We start from the raw sequence: 15,766 nt of genomic DNA on the forward strand, positions 1-15,766 counted from the left end.
TTAGACCTAGAGAGCATATACAAGCGATTCTGCTTTAATGTTCTGGTTTTCAATACATATATACTTTTTGATTTTTAAGTGTGATTGCTTTTAAAGTAGGAAATTCGGTAGGAATTTTTGTTTTTTTTTTATTTGGTTTTGAGGTTTCAAAAGATATTTGTGGATTTTCGAGTGCATGGCCATCAGAGCCCGTAACCCTTGCTTTGTTCAAGGGCCAACGGTATAGTGATTTGGTACTTTTGAGATCTTCTCAGTGAGATTAGTGTAAATGTTTTGACCTTAATTAATTGGTCCTTGCATACTGAGTACGTACCAAGCAGTTAGCTACTGAGTGTACAAGTGGAGGGTTTAGGTTGTTGTGGTCGGAGCAGAAAAGTAAGTCAACAGCAATCTGTTATAAGTCACTATAAAGGCTTCATCGGTAGGGGATGGACAATGTTAGTTGAGAGAATATTGGGGGCGTTTGTAGTGAGGATGAGGATGAGAGTGGGAGTGGGAATTTTGGTAGTCAGAAAAGATCTGAGAGTGGCAAAAGGTGCCAAGTGAAAGATGAGAAGGACCAGTCGTGTAGACCGTGGCGAGGGACATTCTGGACAGAGAGGACCACGGATCATCATTTTACTCCAACGTCTTAGAGTGACCAAGCTGTAGGAAGGCTCACTCCATCATCATAATCATCATTATTGTTGTTGTGTGTAAAAAAGAAAATGTGCATAGTGAAATGAGTGCTTGGCACATTTTAGGTGACTAAGACATACATGTTCTTATACTTGCCGTTTGAATGCTTACTACACATTCTGAAGAGTTCCATACCTATATCTACATTGTTTCTGCTACTAGTTCATCATAATTTTAAGAAAAGTTTTTCTTACTACTTTGCCATTCGATCCAACCCTTCTTTCGTCAAGAAAAAGGTCAAGCCTCTGTTTACCTAAACGAAGCAGCAGCTACGACAGTGTTTTGTTGATACACAACATGATATACTCCAAAGTTTCTGATCATGTGAGGTATGAATTGACACTGAAACAAATGTCTGCCATTTTATTAGAAGCAGTTTTCATTTATAGCAAGTACACTTTTAAAGATTTTGTTTCAAACCTTATTTCAAATGTCCTTTTATTTGGGTCAGGAATGCAAAGGAAGGGGTTTTGTTAGTTCCTTTTTGAAATCTGCATACAAGCCAGGCTTCTGCCTTTGAAAGTATTTATTCTGGCCTTCCATGATCAGTTTAGAGAGTCAATAGCCAAATGAAGATTCAAAGGGACGCTGAATCAAGAGAGCACATATGAGGTTTTGTATTTAAATGTTTTGGTGTTCAATACGGTTTTCTTATTTGTAAGTCTGATAGTTATTAAAATCATAAATTCAGATATTTTCTTGGAAAAGGATTAGGAAGTCTTCACGCAACTCATTACTGATGCTACTTTTAACAGTGTGTGTCTGAGAAGCCCAACAAATATGTTCCTCATGTCTCTGGAGCTGTGGATCAGAAAGGGCAAAGTGTATTAAATGGACAAGTAGAAGGTAAGAACTGTATTTTATTCAAAGGTCATTTGACAGAATGTTGATTTCAAACAGGAATACTGATATATTCTAATATCTAAAGAAAACGGCCTGTTAAGTGCATAGGAAAGAGAAAGGGATGTGAAAAGGAGATAAGTTGCATATCGTATGTGGTGTCAGCAACAGATTAAATTGAGAGTGCCACCAAAGGAGCTAAATGGCTAGTTCCCTTTCAAGACACTGGAAGGCCTAAGGAACCTCAGGAAAGAAGAGACGAGCCAAACAGGGAATGATGTGAATGGCGGAGACTACAGGGAGTAAATGAAGGAAAGTAAGCCGGTGTGTATTGTGTTTCTACTGGAAGGTGGTAAAATACACTAGTCCTTTAAAGGGAAGAGCAGACTATTTGAAATGCAGCAACACTCTCAGGTGAGCTTCTCGTACCAGAATTTGTCAGAGTAGTATCCCCAAATGTCCCCACTCTTACTGTGATGCTCACTGTTGGCAAGACATTAAGGACTGACCTAGCTGATGATGCAGAGTTATGTCCTAACTACCATGGGTGAACATAAGCATTTGTAGTCAGTGATAAATGTATATACGTTAATGCCATATAAAATGGGGGTACTTCATACGGTAGTATCATTTAGGGCAAAATAAGAGAATTGGAAGGAGGGTCAGATAGGGAGACATCAAGATAACTCATCTGACATTTTGGATGCCGTATTTGTGAGTTTTGATTATTTTGGCGATAACCGCCTTTAATAGGTGAACTATATTTTTAATGTTCTAGGAACATAAGGAAAAGAAACAAAAGAACACTATAATCAGTAGTATGTTTTCATATTCTGTCTGACAGTTCTGATTGTTGTAGAATGATCCCTGTTACTTCTTTGATTCCTATCTGCCAGAAAAATGAACTAAGTCCTAGGTAGTTGGAGAAAATTAACTGATTTTTCATATTTCAGAGAACTTTTATATGGTAGAACATAGGGGCAATCACCAGGATTTGCTCTCTTTCTCTGTTTTTTTTTTAGAGTAAAATAAGATTGTTGCTTGTTTCACACTTTCTGACATCATGATTTCATCTATTCCTTTTAAACCTTTCTTCAAATGGATATGTAGGGATGTAGGAATTTTCAAGGCAAACACCAAGAAAAGAGATTCCAGGAAAGGTATTCTGTGACATAACCTTCTGACTGTAACCACGTGAAAGACATCAACCGAAATAATAAAATTTCATATAATGCAGTTGTGTTAGAGGCATCCCAATGACACCCAGATTTGATTATTCGCTAGAAGAGCTCACAGGACTCAGCATATAGTTGTAGTCATGCGTGTGGCTTGGTATGGGGACAGGCTAGAAAGGCCAATGAGCACCGAGCAATGGTGCATGGGGTGAAGGCCAGAGGAAACCAAGCGCAGGCTTCCAGCAATCCTTTCTCTATGGAGTTAGCAGGATGTGCTAAATTCCTCCAGCATGAAATTAGGACAGCACAAGTGAAATGTGGTCTGCCAGTACGAGGCTTATGGATACTCAGTGCCCGAGGTTTTCATCAAATGCTAATCACATAGGCATCTTCTCCTTAGCATGTCCCAAAATTCCAGGTTTCCACCAAGGAAATCAAGTGTACAGCCTTGAGGACATTGCTTGTACCAGCACTTAGGCACAGTGAACCACTCTTAACCAGCTAGGGAATGGTGGGAACCCTCCTTAAATCCAAGATCCCAGGGAACAACCAAGGGCCAGTCATTCAAGTAGGATGTTCTGAGGGTAGCCATCTTTGGCCTGCTGGATGAAATCTGTTCTGCATAGGAATTATAGCCCTGACGTCATTTTTGGTGGTGTCTTCAAATTTTGTTTTCCTAGCAAGTAACATGATGGTTACCATGGTACTGTTTTCAGTTTCATCATCCATATGAAGTAGGTATTTGTATAAAAATTACTAGGGCAATATGAGGTCATTATAATCTTTTTTTTTTATGTGATTAAGCTTTCATTATGATTCTGAGGTATGATCAACATAATGATTTTTGATTTAAAATTAGAATGAAAATCTCGTAATTATATGGAGAACCCAGGTTTGATTCCTATGGTGCTGAACCCCTGTTTATAGGTATAAGATTTTGGATCATATTCATCAATTGTTTTGTTGCCTAAGTATACAAATAACTGTTGTATTTTTGTGTTTTGTTTATGCATTTTCATATACTTCCAAATGGGAGACAGTACCCCTATTGTGTTACTTTGATCTCTATTTTAATGTTCAAGGTGACTGTATCATGAGTTAGTATATGCTAAGAGTAGCTTCAATGGAAACCATATTTTGTTGTTTTTGTTGTTTCATACATTTAGTAAGCCTGATGTTTTACATCAGTTTTAAGTTCACAGCAAAATATAATAGGAAGTACAGAGAGTCTCCATATACCATACCATGCTCCCGTACACGCCTAGCCTCCCCTGTTGTTAACATCTTGCACGACAGTGGTCCATTTTGAGTAGGAATTTTTTTTTTCAGTTCCTTGGTTGAGTTTTGAGCGAGAGAGCATGCATGCGTGTGAGCAGCCAAGGGGCAGAGGGAGAGGGGGGAAAGAATCCTGTGCTGTCAGCCCAGAGCCTGATGCAGGACTTGATCCCATGAACTGTGAGATCATGACCTGAGCTCAGATCCAGAGTTGGACGCTGAACCAACTGAGCCACCCAGGCACCCTGACAACAGTGGTGCATTTTCTCTGGACACGAACTCTTCATTTGGAGGCCAAGTCTCTAATTTGCATTAGTGTTCAGCCTTGGTGTTATACATTCTATGAGTCTTAACAAATGTGTAATGATGTGGATCCACCTTTGTGGTACCGTGTGAAAGAGTTCCACTGCCTGAAAAGTCCTCTGTGCTGTGCCCGTTTCTCCCTACATTCACCCCAACCCTTAGCTCCATAGCCTTGCTCTTTCCAGGTGTCATGTAGTTAGAATCATAGAGTGGATGTCTTTGAATGTTTAGAAAGCGAAAATATCCTGGTAATTGAATGTAGGCATTCAAGATATTCTTTGCCCTTTGTTTTGTTTAGTTGCTCATCAGTAGAGGATCTGATGACCTCTGCCTTCCATGACAAAAAGTATGATTTCTCTAGATGTGTGTCACCTAATGGGGAGGGTTGAGAAAAATGACCTCATGAACCACTACAGAGCACTCACATTGGGATCATCCTCCTCTGTGATGTGCGGTGGGTCTAGATAGACTCTCTAGCAATGGAAGGAGACAGCCTCAAGAGGTTAGAACTATATCAAAGTGGAAGGCCAAATCTTTCCTTCTTACGTTGCCATTGGAAATAAGACCAGGGAGAGTCTGTTTGCTATGGTTTGGCCATGCTGCAAAGTACAATAGCTATAGAGCACACTTTGTGAGGGGGTGTTTCCTCCTAAAACTGAAGAGTGTCTGCTGAAGAGCTGGGGAGGTTCTGCCGTGTTACAGCAAAATAAAGATACTCTCTTTCAACTCCTCTAGTAGTGGAAGTCCAGAAAAATCATGCTAGTTTCAGTCTGACATTGTCAGCTCATGATAATCATTCTCCTAACGATACCAGTTTCCTCCAGTGTCACAGTGTCGGTCAGTGATGGCCATTGTAAACATCAGTTCCCCTGTAGGTGTCAAATTCTGATAAAACCCATTCTTGCTCTTGGTCAATATAGAGGAGAAAGTAAGATTTCTTAGTGCTTTAAGCCTACGAATGGTATAATTACCATTCAGTGTAGTGTGGTTTCCAGGTGTGGTCCCAAAGCAATACTTTTTAACAAATCATAAGCCGTACACTTGTAATTTTCCTCTATTTTTCGATTGTTGATTTAACATGTATTTTGCTTTCTTCTTTAGGAGCAGATAAGAATGCTGAGGAAGATTCTGTAGCCAGGTAGGATTTTTGTGGATTTGTAAAAATGACATTTGCTGGGGCACCCGGGTGGCTCAGTCGGTTAAGGGTGTGACTCTTGATTTCAACTCAGGTTTGTGAGTTCAAGCCCCATGTCGGGTTTTGCGCTCACAGCCTCCTTGGGATATCTTTCCCGATTTCTGTGGGCACTCACTCTTAAAGTATAAAGGAATGAAATGAAATGAAACGGATAATGAAAGGAAAGGAAAGGAAAGGGAATGAATGAACTGAAAATTATGTGTCTCCTAAGGGAACGCAGAGAACAAAAGCAGTTGTTGCGTGTTCTACACTGGACCAGACACTATATCCTATGGGTAACATCTGTTCAGTTATATAGTCATTGTATAGCTTTGCCAAGTAGCTGTGCTGTTGTAGCCTACATTTTATTACTTTGGCAACTGTGGTTCAGGGAGGTTGATGACTCGACCATGATTCCATAGTTAACGGGTAGCTGAGGGGCTTTGCCCATTAGCCCGTGAAGCTTCCACATCCATTCCCTGGTTCCTCAGCAGCACTGAGATGAAGATACAGATCCTAAGGCAGATCAACTCAGAATGTCAAAGGTAATGATGTCGGAACACTAATTTAGGGTTTGCTTAAGAACCCAGGTTAGTCCAAGCATTTGGCCTCATATATTTGACCACTAGTGCCAACCAAAGTCATTAGTGTAGTGGTAACTACTCCCTTGTTTTTACCATCCGAGATTTTAGGGTGGATGTCAGCTATGGCCATGGTGTCAAGGCTTTTCCATAAAAAGCAAGATGTCGTCAGGCAACTCCTTACATGTAGTGCTATCCCCTCTTCTTGAGACAAATGAGTTTTCTGTAAGGGAAGGATATCTAGTTGTAGACCATGTTACATTAACTAAACTCACTCTCTATTTCGAGGATATTGCTATATGATTCTCTGTTGCCTAAGTTCCCAGGCTGGTTTCCCTTTGGGCTAGTATCCTTGTCTAGTTCTAGGAAGCTTTTCGGTTTTTTGGAGTTTTTTTTTTTTTTCCAATGGCTTTTTGTACTGTGTTTTTGCCTTTTGACTTTCTTCTCTTTTTTCCTTGGTATTTATTCTTTTTTTTTTTTTCCAATAATTTCCCCACTTCTGCCATTTAAGGACTCTCCATTACTCCAGAGGCCAAATCAAAAGCACTTAGAATCTCCAGATTTAGGGAACCACAGAGATTAATTCCTCAAAACACCCTCTGGTCCGTCAACCTATGTTTCACCTCCTTGCCCAATGGTTGTTTCCCTGGAGAATTGGAAACTCAAAAGAGATTGAAGTGACCTATTTGGATATGATAAGTGACAGAAATGCGATTTAAATTCTGGTTTTCTTTCTTTCTTTCTTTCTTTCTTTCTTTCTTTCTTTCCTTCCTTCTTTTTTGTCTTGATCTTGCAGGCAACTGTTTTAATAATAGAAGGCTGGGGAGTGGGTCTAATGAATACAATGAAGGAGGGTAAGAATCGAATTAGCAGAGGAGACCAGGTTTCAAGGAGAACAACACTGAGTTGGTTAGGAATACGAGTTTGAGAAAAGATGTCAGAATGTGGGGGGTTATGCCAAGTGAGATAAAGGTGAATGACAGGAATGAAGGACCCAGGATTAGGGGAGTTGTTTAGAAAGGCATATTCAAATAGAGAGTTCAAGAGGGTCGTGATCAGTTTTCTGCTTTTGTGTGTGTTGGTTTCATTAAAGGTGCGAGCATACCTCAGATTTTCTGATGAGAGAGATTAAAAATCATTTGAGCTTCTGGGAAGAGTCTGTTTACAGCAGATAGAAATATGATATCCCCTACTTCCACCCCAACTGAGGGAGGATAGCTTAGATCCTCTCAAGGAATTGGGGGTGGGGGTGAAGATTCCGAACATCAGAGATGTATGGCCCAAGGCAAGCTGTCTCTTCACTCCACCTCTTTTCCTAAATCTGTGATGCCCTTCCCATGTACTTGTAGGGCTGGGCAGGGGTAGGTCTGACTTGTGAAATCAGTAAGGGAGCTTCATCTGGATCGGTGATAACATGCCTATGTTGAGGTGACTGTGTGGATGAGTGAGACTCCCAATTCGCTTGTTCTCCAGGAGCAGGACATGGTCCCTACCCTCGGTCATTGGAGCCCATCCTTGTTGTAGGAGTGAATGGCTTCATAGCCTACAGATTCAAAGGTTGGGGAATGCCACAGAACCGTGCCAAAGAGTGATGTAGGAGTGGGAGCTCATAGGGAAGAAAATATTCAGGCAGCATATAGAGAAATAGAGGCACAACTACCAGGACCATTTTGATCACAGTCTCCCTCCTTGGGTAGCTGAATGCCCCTGAAGGCTTGGAGTGTCTTGCTAGTTATTATGGACCTAAACAAGGCAAGACCAGTGTGGGAACAAAGTTGGCCTTGGGAACTTTGAGTCTTTCAATCTCTAGTTAGTACTACCACTCATAACATAGAAACCTAAACTTCGATACGTTTACTTAAACGGAGGTCTACGTGACACACAATGTAATACGTGATGCAACAACTCTGGATGTTTCACCGTGATCGCCATAAGCGTAGCTCCCATCTGTTAATGTATGAGGCTATTACGATACCACAGGCTAGATTCCCTATGCTGTACCTTTGAGCCTTGTGATTTATTCATTCTATAACTGGAACCCTGAACTCCCTCTCCCCTTCCCCCATTTTGTCCATCCCCCCACCTCCCCTCCCTTCTGGCAAGAGTCAAATCTCTGCATTTATGGGTGTGTTTCTGCTTTTGCTCTGTTTGTTCATTGATTCCCCTTTTTACATCCTACACAGAAGTGAAATCATAGAGGATTTGTCTTTCTCTGTCTGACTTATTTCACTTATCCTCATGCCATCTAGGTACATCCATGATGTTGCAGATAGCAGGATCTCATTCTCATTTAGAGCTGCGTAATATTTCATTGTGTGTGTGTGTCTGCGTGTGTGTTTGTATGTGCTTGTGTGTGTGTGGTATCCAAACAGTATTGTGGGTACTGGCGTACAAAATAGCCTCATTGCTCAGTGGAATAGAACCGCAAACCCAGACATCAATCCACCACTGTATGGTCAGTTCATCTTCCACAAACAGGAAAGACTATCCAGTGGGGAAAAGGCAGTCGCTTCACCAAATGGTGTTGGGACAACTGGACAAGCCACATGCCAAAGAATGAACCTGGACCAATTTCTGTACCATACACACAAATAAACTCAAAATGAATTAAAGACCTAAGTGTGAGGCTTGAAACCCTAAAAAAAAAAAAAATCCTTGAAGAGAGCACAGGCCGTCATTTCTCTAACTTTGGCTGTAGCAACATTTTACTAGTTATGTCTCTTGAGCCAAGGGAAATACAGCAAGAATAAAATTTGAGGACTACTTCAACCTACAAAGCTTTTGCACAGTGAAGGAAAGAGTCAAAACTGAAAGGCAACCTCTGGAATGGGAGAACAAATTTGGAAATATTTGGCAAATCCAGTAAAGGGTTAGTGTTCACAATGTCTAAAAACTTGATTCATGTCAACATCACCCCCCTCCAAAAAAGCCCAGTTTACAAATGAGCAGTACACATAACCAGACACTTTTCCAACGACAACAACAGATCGTCAACAGACACATGAAAAGATGCTCCCCAAACTACAACGAGATACCACGTCACACCTGTCAGAATGGCTACATTCCAAGACACAAGAAGCAAGTGTTTGCGAGGATGTGGAGACTAAGGAAACCTCTTGCACCGTTGGTGGAAATGCAAATGGGTGCGGCCCCTGTGGAAAACAGTATGCAGGTTCCTCAAAAAATTAAAAACAGAACTCTCCTATGATCCAGTAATTGCACTACTGGATACTACCCAAGAGAATACAAAAACAAGAATTCCACGGGACACACGCACTCCTGTGTTTATTGCGGCATTATTTCCAACAGCCAGTGCAAGCGTCCATTGACAGCTGAGTGAACGAAGAAGAAGCCCTATATGAATGTATGTGTGTGTGTATATGTATATCCATACACACAGACACACACACGCACACACACATGCACACACACACACACACTGTAATATTACTCAACCATAAAACAATGCAATCTTGCCATTTGCAATCACCTGGATGGAGCCTGAGGGTAGTATGGTAAGCAAAGTCAGGGAAAGACAAATACCATATGATTTTACTCATGTAGCCCTTAAGAAACAACAAACGAGCAAAGGGAGGAAACAAAAGGGGAGACAAACCAAGAAATAGGCTCTTACCTGCAGAGAAGAAACGGATGGTTGTGGAGAGGAGGTGAGTGGTGGGAGGGGTGAAAGAGATGATGGGGATGAAGGAGTGCCCTTGTCATGATGAGCACGGGGTGAGTATGGAGTTGGTGAATCACTATTTTGTACAACTTAAACTACTATAACTCTGGATGTTCCTATTACTGGAATTAAAATAAAACTTAATGACAAAACCAGAGGCCAACTTTTCATTATACCAAGAAACTTCGTGGAATAAACAGATAGGTGACCTTTCCCTTAACTTTTTTAAATTTTGTTTTTAAATGAATGAACATGTGTTTGTTGTATTTTTTTGCTCTAAAGGCTTTCCGACAAACCTGGTCCTGACGATTCATGGTCTACCTCATCTAGCCAAGACTTAGATTTTGGTACCAAGGTAAAGTACCCTCCTGTGAAACTCACTTTCCTGCTCTGAATTGAGTTTTCTCCCTTATTCACTCTGAAAATTTAAGAGGAGCCTGTGTATCATCATTTTATGTGTGTCATGGAAAGTTGGCAAGAACAAACCACTTTACAGATACATGACGCGTTGAATGTTTTGTTTTGTTTTGTTTTGTTGTACTGTGGTAAATCCTACAGGTGGAGGCTGATAAAAGAATGGGCTGGAAAATATATAATGACCGTCAAATTATAGTGGGAAAAGCTTTCCCACAATGGAGGCAATATGACGTTTGCTTAAGGATAAGGATTCTTACTGTGATCGTAACATGACTGATAATACTCACGCCTAAATGAAACGTGATTGGGTCCAAGTATCTATTGTAGGTTGCCCCCCGCCCCGGGCAAGTTTTATTTTGGTGAGATACAGGATTTTCTTTTGGCTCTATCCTTTGTTCTACATTTAGAATAAAACCATAGTAGAAAATGTAGAAATTTAGATGTTTACATTATTTCTCAACATTTACCTTACAAAGGTGTTCCCCTGTAGTTTTGAAATAACTCCATGAAGAGTAAGTTAAAATTGTGCATCTCCCCGAAGAATACGTATTTTGCTGAAAAGAGTAGCTCTATGGGCAGAGGCTCTTCATAGCCAAGGTGTCAAATTTCTAATTTCAGAAATCTTGCCCATTCTAGCTTTGAACACTATCTCCTCCTAGTCCTTGTGTCAGATTCTAAAATTTAAAGTTTCAGACATCTGATATTTATTTCAGTATTCATTTCAAAGCCCCTAAATCATGATAAGCTCCTGGAGGTTAGGAAACGCACTGGTTTGACTCCTGGGGCTCCTAAAATAAAGTCTTGCTTGGAAGAAGCAATGTCATGGTTGTTGAATGTGAACAAATGAGTAGGGAAATGGAATTCCGTAGAATGGAGTTTGAAAAGTAACAAAATACGCATGATATATCACAATTAAATATGTGAATTTAAAAAGTCAGGCTTCAGTTTATATTCCGTTTTAGTGTTTAACATGTATACACGCAAATGAATTCTATTGAGGCAATCAGGAGTTACATAAGAAAGAAGGTTACAGTATATTTTTGGTATCCTCCCATTGTGAGCTTAGAAGTGCAGAGAAAAAGTCCTCAGCCTTGGTTTGTTTAACCCCATCTGTGTCCCATTACCTACATCCTTTAAAGGTTCCCATTTCCTCCTAGAATTCTCATTCCCAATTCTTCCTCCATAGTGAAAGTTGACGTGTTAGGAACCTCTCTTTTTCTGTTCTTTTGTTAGTCTAGTAATAATTTCTAGCTTTTCGGAAGCGATAGATGCCAGGAATTGAACAATTTATTTATAGTGAAAAAAATTAAATTCTTTATTACAGTATTTATAACCAGATAACTGTAGAGTGATAAGAGTCAGTATTATTAGGGATATACTGTGAATCAAAGCCTCTCTTTTACATAAATATTATATACATAGATACATAGATAGATGGATATGGATATAGATAGATAGATAGATAGATATAGATAGACAGATATCGGTAGAGATATATATAATATACACATATAAACACATATATATTTACACTTATATATAAATACACACTTATATGTATACATATTTATGTACACCTATACGTACACACACACACACACACACACACACACATATATATATATATATATATCACACATATATAAAGACATATATCTTTAAAAGGTTTAAAAGGGACTATTTTTCATAGTATATTCCCAATCCTACTTATGTACCTGTTGAAAAATGTATGTTGTTTCCACTTACCTTCTTTGGCTCACATTTTTCCTTTTCTTTTTTGTCTTAAGCTCATGCTTGATTGATTGGTCATTTGTTTTGTTTTGTTTTGTTTTTTCCTTTTTCCCTCTTCTCAACCCATGCTTATTACGGTATTTTTAATTATTTTTCAAAGTTTATTTATTTTTGAGACAGAGAGAGACACAGAGTGCAAGCGGGGTAGGGGCAGAGACAGAGAGACACACAGAATCCAAAGCAGGCTGCAGGCTCCGAGCTGTCAACACAGAGCTCAACGTGGGGCTGATAACCACAAACCGTGAGATCATGACTCATGAGCTGAAGGTGGATGCTGAACTGACTGTGCCACATATGTGTTCCCCGCACCAGGCTCGTTTTTAATGGTTTACCCCCTACCCTAATTTGTCCTTGCAGAAACTATTTCTTTAGTGTCTGTTCTTTTAGTACATCACTCTCTGTCAACTCCATTGTCAACATATTGGTTATGGAATTCTACTGTCTGTGTGGGGTTTCCATCCAGGACTCGTTGCCCCACAAGGTTTATTATTCTTGTTTTTCTCTTTCTTGGAAGGGGCTGAGATAAATGTTTTTGAAATGTTTGCATTTCTCTTGGAAAGGGAGGGAGAGAGAGAAAGAATGAGCAAGTGCTCGTTGTTGTGATCTGACAATATGCAAGGTATGATCTCAGTCCTTTTATATTTGTGGAGGGCTGTTTTGTGACCCAGGATGTCACTTGGAGACATTGGAGAATGTTCTATGTGCACTTAAGAAGAATGTGCGTTCTACTGCTGTTGGATGAAAAGATCTTAATATATCGGTGTTGATATCCATGTATATAAATGTATATATATGAGGCCAATATATATCTATGTATATCTGAATACATCTGGTCCAATGACACATTGGATCTGTGTTTCCTTACTGATTTTCTGCCTTGACGATCCGCCTTTTGCCATGAGTGGAGTCTTAAAGTCGTCTACAATCATGGTATTTGTATGTATACCTTTAATCATGTTTGTGAGTAATCGATTCATATGTGTGGGCTTTCACTTTGGGGGCATAAACACTTGCAATTGTTAGCTCCTCTTGATGGATAGACCCCTTAATTATGATCCAATGCCCTTCTGAATCTGTTACTACAGTCTCTGCTTTAATATCTAGTCTGTCTGGTGGAAGTGTGGCGAGTCCAGCTTTCTTTTGACTTCTAGTAGCATGATAGGTGGTTCCCCATACCTTCACTTTGAACCTGGAGGTGTCCTAGGGTCTAAAATCAGTGTCTTGTTGACAACATATAGATGGATCTTGTTGTTTGGTTTTGTTTTGTGTTTTACCCATTCTGATTCCCTGTGTCTTTTGATTGCGGCATTGAGTCCATTCCCATTCAGAGTGATTAGTTAAAGATATGGATTTAGTGTCATTGTGTTATCTGAAGGTTTCATGCTTTTGGTGAGGCCTCTGGTCCTTTGTAGTCTCTGCTGCTTTCCACTCACAGAGTCGCCCGTTAGGATCTCCCGCAGGGCTGGTTTAGTGGTCATGAACTCCATTAGGTTTTGTTTGTCTGGGAAAGCCTTTCTCTCTCTTTCTATTCTAAATGACGGCCTTGCTGGGGAAGGGATTCTTCGCCGCAGATGTTCCCATTCAGCACATTGACCGTTTCCTACCTCTCCCTTCTGCCCTGCCAAGTTTCTTTGGACAGGTCTGCTGCTACCCTTATGTGTCTTCCCGTGTCGATTAAGACCTGTTTGTCCCTAGCTGCTTTCAGAATTCTCTCCTTATCTTTGTATTCTTCCGGTTTCGTTATGACATGTCGTGGTGTTGGCCTGGTTTTGTTGACTTGGATGGGAATTCTCTGTGCCACCAGGACTCGGATGCCCGTTTCCTTCCCCTGATGAGGGAAGCTCTCAGCTATAAGTTGTTCAATAAAAACCTTCTGCCCCTTTCTCTCACTCTTCTTCTTCTGAGACTCCTAGGATCTGGCTAATATTTCATCTCACCGAATCACGTAGGTCTCTAGTACCTGACTCGTGGTCCATAATTTCCTTGCTTTCCTTTCTCTGCTTCATCTTTGTCCACAATTGTATCTTCTGTTTCACCGATGCTGTCTGCTGCTTCTCCCATCCTTGCTGTCACTGCATCTAGGTTACTTTGTATCTCCTTTACACCATTTTCAGCATTCATCGTGATGATTATTTAGATCCTTGATCTCTGAAGCAGTAGATTGTCTGCTGTCTTCTATGCGTGGTTTCAAGCGTAACTATGCATCTTATGAGTGTCATTCCAAAAATGTGCTCACATATATTGTTTCTGTCTCTTTTGAGCCTTTCTCTGGAAGTCCTTTCTTTCCGGAATTTTTTTTGAGGAGAAGTCTTCGATTTCGTTGTGCTGGCTAGATTCCTGCCCTTTATGTGTTTTAATAGCTTGTTCTGTGTCCCACACCTGCGAGTACTACTATATTAAAAAGAGCTCCTACTGTGTCCAGGGCCTGGCAGTTGAACAAATATTTTTGGAGTATGTTGTGTTTACTCTTTCGGTGGGTCTTTGGCTGCTGTTCTCGCTACTTGGAATGGTGGTTTGGGCCTTCCACCAGGTGTGCTTTGATTTGTTTGTTGAAGTAATCCTGGAAAAAAGGAGAAGAATGTGGTGAAGAATCCTTAGCCCAAACAAAAAGAGAAATGACTGGAGTGGAAAAAAAGACCAGGAAGTGCCTCAAAGGAGCTAGAGTTCATCCAGGAAGAGAGGGAGGAAAATTAAGAAGGAGATCTAGAAAAGTATAGAGAAATTGCACAAACAAACCAAAAACCAGAACACAGCAAGAAAGGAAATAATATATATATATAGGTCTATCTATATATACCTATATATAGATATATAGGTATATATATATATATATATATATATATATATATATATATATATAGTATACAATTAGCTTTGCCCCACGTCAACTCGAGACTACTAGGCTGTTTCCGAAGGGAGAATAGGAAAGAGGAGAGTAGAAAGAGAAAAAAGGGGAAAGAGAAGAAAGGGAAAGCAAACTAAAGAAATGATGGGCGCCTGGGTGGCTCAGTTGGTGAAGCGTCCGAGTCTTGAATTTGGCTCACGTCATGTTTCGCTGTAATTAGGTTCTTAACCCCCATCAGGCTCTGCAGTGAGAGCATGGATCTTGATCGGATTCTTTCTCTCTCCCTTTCTCTGTACCTCTCCTGCTTGATCACTCACTTTCTCTCTCAAAATAAAGAAATAAACATTAAGACAGAATAAAAAGATAAAAAGAATGATAATTCAAATGAGAACAGACAAACAAAGGTAGAAAACCAGAGGAGAATTGTCTATTGGTACCTGGTACTGGTGGCTGTGCTGGTCTAGACGAGGGGCTGTCTGGTCCCATCAGTGTCAGTCTCACTCCCACAGAGAGCAGTTATGAGGCACAAAGAGGCAGGGTTTTGTGTAATTGGCCTGCCTCCAGTGAATCTCACTGTCCGTTTCCTGAAGCCCCACGATGTTGGTCATGGAGAGAGAAATGGCGACACCCCAATCTCTCCTGCCCACACGAGGTGTCTCAAAGCTCACTGTTTAGGCCATCCTCACAGAATATCCTGGGGGCCTGGCTCTCCTTGCTGCAAATTCTCCTGTGCTCCCTGAGCACTGAGCTGGGATTCAAAACCCTATAGGATCCCGCTTTACTCAGACCTGGTTTTGGAGTAGGACCACTCTGCCCAGTTGACAAAGGGTCTCTGGCTCATGCCTGCAGAGTCTTTTTCCCTTGGGCAGGGCAATACCTCCCCTTTACACCATACTCAAGGTGTTCTCTCCCAGTGTTTCACTGAGAGCCTAGGGGCGGCTCCCTCCCCACCAGGCATGGGAGGTTGCAGCTCTTTTCTAGAGAAAGTCTGGCAACCTTGAAAAT

At 40.6% G+C, this 15,766-nt stretch overlaps 1 protein-coding gene across 1 annotated transcript in view; it reads left to right on the forward strand.

The window, feature by feature from the left end:
* LOC109261043 (ankyrin repeat domain-containing protein 26-like) overlaps positions 1–15,766 on the forward strand; it is a 181,114-nt gene that overhangs the window by 80,119 nt on the left and 85,229 nt on the right. The window contains exons 11-13 of the mRNA XM_053909495.1: positions 1,434–1,524; positions 5,373–5,409; positions 9,991–10,063. Of these exons, the coding sequence (XP_053765470.1) occupies positions 1,434–1,524; positions 5,373–5,409; positions 9,991–10,063 (201 nt within the window). The remainder of the gene's footprint in view (positions 1–1,433; positions 1,525–5,372; positions 5,410–9,990; positions 10,064–15,766) is intronic.

This window comes from Panthera pardus, unplaced genomic scaffold (assembly GCF_024362965.1).
Source record: "Panthera pardus isolate Hobbes unplaced genomic scaffold, ASM2436296v1 HiC_scaffold_21, whole genome shotgun sequence".
In the NCBI taxonomy this organism is placed as follows: Eukaryota; Metazoa; Chordata; class Mammalia; order Carnivora; family Felidae; genus Panthera; species Panthera pardus.